Source organism: Triticum dicoccoides, chromosome 4A (assembly GCF_002162155.2).
Source record: "Triticum dicoccoides isolate Atlit2015 ecotype Zavitan chromosome 4A, WEW_v2.0, whole genome shotgun sequence".
Lineage (NCBI taxonomy): Eukaryota > Viridiplantae > Streptophyta > Magnoliopsida > Poales > Poaceae > Triticum > Triticum dicoccoides.
The window spans coordinates 500,864,241-500,872,388 of record NC_041386.1 but is presented as its reverse complement, the minus strand read 5'-3'; the positions used below and the strand labels follow the sequence as shown (position 1 = coordinate 500,872,388).

The following is an 8,148-nucleotide window of genomic DNA, read 5'->3' as shown; positions in this document are numbered from 1 at the left end:
GGTTCGGGAGTAGGGATGACCTGCCCTCTAGCGGGCAGCCTATGTGAAATTTCGGCGGTTAGGTATCTGGCCTCCCTCAACTTCTTGATATCCTCCTCAGTGACGGAGGAAGGCATCTACTGGCCTTGAAGGCTGGATCCAGACATGATTGAAGGTCCGAAACACCTGACCTGGGCTTTGGGTGTTAGAACTCGAGGCGGGGGAAGGATTCGATTGAGCACGGGAGGGAAGAAGTAAAGGCCTTGTCCCTTTTATAAAGAGGGTGAATATCAAGCGTCCTCCTCGTGGCCGTTTGGGACTTGCCTAAAATCTAGGAGTCCTAGGCGCGGTTGGGTTACCCACATTCGTATTAATGAGAATCCCGTAATAAGGGGAACACGACCTCTGCTTTGACAAAACGTGTCAAGAAACCGCCTCGCGTTATGTGCGGGGGCTGGTTGAAGAAAAACGGTTCACATAATTACCGGGCCATGGTGTGATGTCATGCTGCTAAAACGTGTCAGCAGATTGGATTTGTGGAAATATTACTCTCTCTCTACGGTGGTATGTGGAGCTTATTTTGCAGGGTCGGACACTGTCCTTATATTCAAACTCTTTTGTGGTGTATTCGGAGGAGGAACCCGCCTTGCAATGCCGAAGACAACACTGCGCGCCGGACTCATTGTCATTGAAGCCTGGTTCAGGGGCTACTGAGGGAGTCCTGGATTAGGGGGTCTCCGGACAGCCGGACTATATCCTTTGGTCGGACTATTGAACTATGAAGATACAAGATTGAAGACTTCGTCCCATGTCCGGATGGGACTCTACTTGGCGTGGAAAGCAAGCTAGGCAATACGGATATGTATATCTCCTCCTTTGTAACCGACCTTGTGTAAGCCTAGCCCCCTCCGGTGTCTATATAAACCGGAGGGTTTTAGTCCGTAGGACAATATACAATCAGACCATAGGCTAGCTTCTAGGGTTTAGCCTCTCCGATCTCGTGGTAGATCAACTCTTGTACTACTCATATTATCAAGAATAATCAAGCAGGACATATGGTTTTACCTCCATCAAGAGGGCCCGAACCTGGGTAAAACATCGTGTCCCTTGCCTCCTGTTACCATCCGCCTTAGACGCACAATTCGGGACCCCCTACCCGAGATCCGCTGGTTTTGACACCGACACTCACCCTCCTGTGGCTGAGGCTCAGTCTCATTCCCCGGCAGCCTCCAAGATCTGTGGGCGATCAGGCCTCCGCTGGCCAGGTCCTCCTTCTGGATTGTGGAGCGGATCCAGTCCCCCTGGATCCAACCAGGAGGAAGACCGGCCCTCGACGATGATCCCCGACTCGTCTTCTTGCCCTTCACCGCTGCTGCCTTCTTGCGCTCCAGGGCCGCCGTCTTGTCCTTGCCCATGGCGACGGAGTGCTCGCAGGCGAACGGAGACGACGAAGAGGACGGAGAGTGCGTTGGAGAAGCAGGGGAAGAAGGAGACGATTGGAGCGCACTGTGCTCTGCCTCGGCCCGGACGCTATTTATGAGGCCACTTCTGAGTGGCTGACGGGTGGGCCCGAACGATCTAATCATATCCCGCAACAGTCGCGCGCCCGATACGTGGCGAAAAAGGTGGTGCAGGAATCGAGGCGCCCCTGTCCATCCACTCCGTTTACTGCGGCGCACTCCATCCGGCACGCTTTCCCGAAATTTCGAATCCCGTGAGATCCGGGAACCGCAGAGTAATCAATCACGCCAAAGATTTCGTACCATATCAACACTCGAAGATTATCAGTTGAGTTTCACTCGATGACCTCTAAATCGATCGAGGCAACTAAAACAAGATCGAAGCTTCAACATGATTCACAGACTCAGATGAAATACCTCCGAAGTAGGGAATCAACTTCAGTTCTTTCTTCACTCGGACCTCAATCCATTCGGGGGCTAATGACGATGACATGTACCTAGGGTAGGGTCATAGGCCTGACCTAGACGCCTTACCCAAGGACACTGCCCTAGGGTCAAAGACATTCAAGATACAACAGAAGAAACCGACTAAGTTCACCAAGAAGTGCAATCCACTCGACCTCCAACCTCACTCGGAACCCTAATTCCATTCGACCAAGATGCAGTCACTCGACCGTACAAGAAATCACTCGAAATACAGAAGGCCTAAAGTCACTCAGGATGGCAACGGTCAGGCGTTCACTCTGTAGTCTTAAAGATCATTTTATAGCTTTTTATAGCAGGCGTTACCAATAACGCCCTGTCTTAATGTACATTGAACCCTGTGTAACGTGGGATGGCCGGGGTCCTGGCGCACTCTATACAAGCCACCCCCTCCTCTGGCACAAGGGTTCGCACCCCCTGTAACTATCACGCATAATTCAGTCGACCAAAGTCTCCAGGCACCGAGACGTAGGGCTGTTACTTCCTCCGTGAAGGGCCTGGACTCGTAAACCTTGCGTGCACAACTTTGCCGTAGCTAGGATCTTGCCTCCTCCTACGTACCCCTATTCTACTGTCAGACTTAGGGCATGTTCTGAAACTGCCTAGCTTCTCCAAAACTTCCTAAATTCAGCTTCGCGCATGACTTCTCGCTTCTGGTGGCGACTTGGAAAGCGTTCGGCAACTCAGCTTCCGCTTTCGGTCGATACGCACGAGGCTGCCAGCCCATTTGACGGGATTGGCAGGCCAGGTTGGGGCCCAATACAAATTGCCAACGCATGCGAGAGGGAGTTCGACAAAGAAACTTGAACCGGGACGCTGAGAGTCACTTGGTGGTGGCAACCCAACGTAATTTGCCCTCAACTCCAACTTCTTCCTTTCACGGATCTGGAAAAGAGCTGCTTCCCCATCTTTTCCTTTTTTACACTAAGACAGATCGCTAGCTTCTCAATTCCAATTTCCAGGAGCCAGAGCGTTCGCCTCAGCTTCATTTGTGAAGTTGAGGAAGCTTGGAGCTGGAGCATTGCAGAACGGGCCCTTACTCCCACGACACTAGGGTCCTGATCCGACTTAGAAAAGAAGTTTGTGGAGGTGTATTCCGTTGTGTTCTTTTTGAAATTCTATGGTTGTGTTCTTTTTGAAATTCTATGGTGTTGAAACAACATCAGCTATTGTTTGCCGAATCACCGTGGAACACAATGAATAACACGAGGGTAGCGATGCAGCTTCATCGTATTTTTCACTGTATTTTTCCGCGGGTTTCCTGTTTCTTGGTTCGAAAGTCCTTCATTTTCGTCACGGGATTCAATTCAGTCTCAATGGCGCGGCTGACCGAATTCCAGTTGGATTAAACAACGGCTCTGCCGAAACATCACCTCAGCATTTGAATAAATTTATTTTCTGCAACTGCACGTGGCCCTGACCAGATGCGAACGATTTTTAGCACCCGTAGCGCAGCGCCTTTTCCGAGTGATGAAAGGAAAACAGAGACAGCTCTGCCCCGCTCCTCGCATGTCCGACTCCAACGAAACAAAGCAGGGGCGGACCGGACCGGACCAGACCAGTGTCACCACAACCACTTGTTCCTTTCTTCACCGCCCCTCGCCCCTCCCCATTTCCGCCGATCCGACCCGGCCCTTCCCCGCCGCCCGCTCCAGCTCCAGGTGCGTGTCCCCCGCCCGGATCCGCGCCCCGGTGCCTCACCTCCTCGGCGAACTCCCGATTTGTGCCTGGGTGGGTACGCGCCAGCTTCCCGGGGCTCCGCGCCGTCGCGCGTCCGGCTCGGTAGGGGCCGGGAGCAGGATTCTCCGCCTGCTTGCTTACCGTGTTTAGCCGATCTCGGTTGAGACGAGGGATTTTCAGCTCGTTGCCTGGCCGGATTTGGGCTGGGAGGGGGCGTCTCCGAGTTGCCTGCCTCATGACCTAATTCTCATGGAATTTTGGTCGAAAGAAGGAACATGCTACTATCTTGTTTCTCGGGGCTATTATTCTACATCTAACTCGGTGAAAGATAGCATTTCGTTAGATTTTTTTTGCCCCAAAGCAGAGCTATTTCCTTAGATCTTCGTGCATCCTCCGGTAGAGTCAGTTATCATCTATGGGTTGATTTATGCATCATCCCCTTTTATTTATATATATATATATATATATATATATATATATATATATTTGTTCTGCTTGGTATTGCTGTAGATGATTTATTTTGTGTAGTGTACTTGCGAAAGTTAGCATGTTGTGGTGGGATCCCAACGAAACTATGTATACTTCATTTTTAGGCTGCTATATTGAGTAAGGTACCGAAATGCTCATACTGCCGGAAATGTACATCTTTACTCTCTACTTGTGGCTACTTCATCCTGGGGAATTTAGCCAGATAGTGTGGATTGTTGGAAAATTGTGGCCCTCGAGTTATCTATTCTTTGATAGTCATGCGAGTGAGCTTTGGATGCTAGTAGTGGATATTCTGTTTTGAAAGAAGCGGCTATGCCCTATAAGTGTTCCTGGAGAGCGTTCCCTAACATATGTTTATAGTCAAAAGTTGCAAACCAGAAGTTTGAAGTTGTTAGTCGATGTTAGTGATTATGGAATCACATGAGCAATCAAATGCAGTATCCTTCTTCATTTCATCCGAAAAAGCTGAACACTCAGTTAGCTGAATACTAATTTATTGCAATAATTACAGTAAGCTTCAATTCTGATGGAAAACTAATTGCTTACACAATATTTTGTCTTGCAGGTTCTACTGTTACTGCTTAAAAGAATTTGAGTTGGCCACTTCTATTGGCATGATAGTGTTCAACACTAGGAGATCTCTTGTGTTATATATAGCAGGGCTCTTGATTTTTAAAATTTGAAGTAGATGTCATTCCGTAGCATTGTGCGCGATGTAAGGGATAGCTTTGGGAGCTTATCTCGAAGAGGATTTGACATCAGGATTCTGGGCAATGGCAGAGGGAGATCTCATGGTGCTGTCCATGAGTTACATGACCCCGTTCCTGTAATCCAGAGCAGCTGTTGGGCTAACTTGCCTTCCGAATTGCTTCGAGATGTGATTGAGAGGTTGGAGGCTAGTGAGGCTACATGGCCCTGTAGGAAGAATGTTGTTGCTTGCGCAGCTGTCTGCAGAACATGGAGAGAGATGTGTAAAGAGATTGTAAAAAATCCGGAGTTTTGTGGAAAGATCACTTTTCCTGTGTCCCTCAAGCAGGTAATGGTGCAGTTATGTTGATGTTAGATTATCCTTTTTCGCTGGCATCTGGCAATATCGGTTCTTCAATGTTGGATGATTAACCTATAAGTAATGTTTGGAATGTTGAAATGTGACATCATGAACACAACATAATCAGCTTTAGCATGTGTTCTAATAAAATCATGTTGTTTCATCCATGTACAGCCTGGCCCTCGGGATGGAACTATGCAGTGCTTCATTAAGCGGGATAGATCTACCCAAACTTACTACCTGTACCTCTGCCTTACCTCAGGTAATTTTTTGGGTACTATCATATGATCTACGTTTTATGGGCTATGGACCTCCATTTAAGAAAAAACTCGTATATGCAGTTCTCTGTACTTCAAACTTCTGCTTTCTAAGATGTAAAATATTCTCCCGAGTCCTGATGTTATGCTTGTGTAGAGTAGCAAATTAACAACGATACGGTTTTATAGTCCATGCGTGTACTGGAGGTGTTAGTGTTCAGTTAACACAGATACGCTTGACTAAGCTGTTTCTTATTGGATTCCAGAGGAAATTGTTTGTCATTGACACCATCTGCCTGCCTCAAACTTGCATGTGCATGCTTATGTGCAGAACTACAGATTCACTTGACTCTGTACTTTGCGTGAAAGCCATATCGTGAAAGCCATGAACCATAGTTCATAAAGCAGAGGTGACTGAAAAGCCCCCCGGCAGCCCACACACATACTAATCGCTCTTTTTCACTCTACTCTGTGATATAAATGTTTGGTAGGGGTCTCGACATGTCTCTTCATTTTTAATTAGAATCATCTCGTAAGTTCCATACGATATCTTTGTACTGTTATAAAAGATGTCCAATGGTGGCGGTGGTCGGTTTCACCACCTTCTCCCTGTGCTTACATGTGGGATTGTCTTATATTTTTTGTCAAAATCTATATACCCGTGCAGTGATTTTAAAAGATGTCCTTGTTTTCTTTTTGTAAAAACGTACATGTCAGTGCGGAGACTCCAACAGACGTCCTCAAATTTTAGAAAAATGTGTATATATCTGTACAGAAGCTCAGATAGGCAATAGCTGTCCTTGTCAATCGGCTCCACATTTTAAAATTGAAATCCACCCCTTGTGTTGCTCCCTTCACAAACAGATTCCAGTTCTGCCCAAGGTGAAGCTCACCTAAGGGCTGCGGCGAATCCTAGGGCATGACACGGACCACAGCGAAAATCGTTTGACAAATCTAAGTCAACACAGTATTATCTGTCGATCTGTAGCAATACACTGTTCTGTAGCTGGCAGTCTTATCTGCACTACTTTACATACCCAAGCTGGGATGGTTACTGTCATACTAGTAATATTTACTGCTGCAAGTTGCGTCCTTTGTACTCTTTTGAAGCTTACTGATCCGCTAGTGATTTTTGTTCTTTCGACTTCCCTAGAACCATGCATTTTCTTCCTTGTCCTGACATGCATTTTCTTCCTTGTCCTGACATGCATTTACCTAATGGTTCCATTGGGATTGGCATGTATTTTTGTTTGTGTCCACATGATTGTTTATCTGTCAAACTGGTTGTTTCCATATTTTGTAAAAAATTGGAAATGCAAATATAATAATTGTTTGCTAGCCTACATGTTTTTGTTGCTAGTATTATTATTTTAGTATTTTATAAGTTTTCTTTTCTACAGCTGTGCTTGTCGAAAATGGCAAATTCCTTCTGTCAGCAAAAAGGATCTGCCGTGCAACATGTACAGAATATATAATATCTATGAAGGCGAATAGTATATCGAGGTCTACCGACACATACATTGGAAAAATGAGGTACTATTTGAAGAAACTATAGCCTTATTTTAAACTTATATACCACCATTTAATCTGACATATGTTCGTACTTGCTAATATGTTTGCCATTTTGTAGGTCAAATTTCCTTGGCACCAAGTTTGTAATGTATGACACACAGCCTCCTTACAATGCAAGTAGTGTTTCGCATTCTGGGACAACAAGCCGAAGATTCTACTCCAAGAAAGGGTCGACGAAGGTTCCTTGCAGCACGTACAGCATAGCTCAGGTCTCCTATGAGCTCAACGTCTTGGGAACCCGAGGTCCTAGGCGGATGCGCTGTGTAATGCACTCCATCCCTGCCTCATCGCTCGAGGCTGGTGGCAGTGTCCCTTGCCAACCGGATATCATCTTCTCCCGTTCCCTAGACGAATCTTTCAGCAGCATGCCGGTCTCGAAATCTTCCGTCATGGACCATTCCATGCGTTTTAGCAGTGCCAGATTCTCCGACCTCTCAATAGGAGGTGGCCCGGCGATCAGAGGACAAGCCTTGAGCGACGGCGATGATTTGAAGGACACGCCGTTGATTCTCCGCAACAAGGTTCCAAGATGGCATGAGCAGCTGCAGTGCTGGTGCCTCAACTTCCGTGGCCGGGTGACTGTGGCTTCTGTCAAGAACTTCCAGCTCACCGCTGCTGCTCAGCCTGCTGCTGGAGCCCCAACTCCACCACACCCTGCGCCAGCGCCTCCGCCTGAGCATGATAAGGTGATACTTCAGTTCGGCAAGGTTGCAAAGGATATGTTCACCATGGACTACCGGTACCCTCTCTCGGCCTTCCAGGCCTTCGCCCTCTCCCTGAGCAGCTTCGACACCAAGTTGGCGTGCGAATAGAACTGCGGAGTTGCAACCGTCATGGCTGCACCGATCATCAAAAGGCTGACTGTCCCCCAAATTAGGTGGGGACTCCATTCTGTTGCTGGGTGTCGCTGATGCCATCGCGACACCCGAAAACTGAGGAATTAGAAGGGTTCCTCAGATTTGTGCTGCTGATTTGTTGTCACTGTACTTGATCTCCATTGCTTGGATCCTTGGCTTGGCGACGGCTGTGTACGTGATAATGTTATGAGCAAACTCCATGGGGTTGTTCACTGACGATGTATTTGCCGAGTGACCTGTACATTCATAACTTGGTGTGTTTGAAATTGAACTTGGTTAAACTATGACGCTTCATTGCTGTTGTGGTGTCGCCGTCAGGGATG

At 47.4% G+C, this 8,148-nt stretch overlaps 1 protein-coding gene across 3 annotated transcripts; it reads left to right on the top strand.

Moving 5' to 3' along the window:
• The first annotated feature begins 3,428 nt into the window (after window positions 1–3,428).
• On the top strand, window positions 3,429–8,123 carry LOC119286414 (tubby-like F-box protein 13). 3 transcript variants are annotated; one of them, XM_037565787.1, is made up of 5 exons: window positions 3,429–3,583; window positions 4,657–5,127; window positions 5,314–5,401; window positions 6,797–6,929; window positions 7,027–8,123. In XM_037565787.1, the coding sequence occupies exons 2-5, from the start codon at window positions 4,780–4,782 to the stop codon at window positions 7,778–7,780; spliced, it is 1,323 nt and encodes a 440-aa protein (XP_037421684.1). In that variant the 5' UTR covers window positions 3,429–3,583; window positions 4,657–4,779; the 3' UTR covers window positions 7,781–8,123. The 3 variants fall into 3 exon arrangements, with proteins under 3 accessions (XP_037421684.1, XP_037421686.1, XP_037421685.1); XM_037565789.1 differs by having other exon boundaries at window positions 3,442–3,653; XM_037565788.1 differs by having other exon boundaries at window positions 3,573–3,704.
• The last annotated feature ends 25 nt before the right edge of the window (window positions 8,124–8,148 follow it).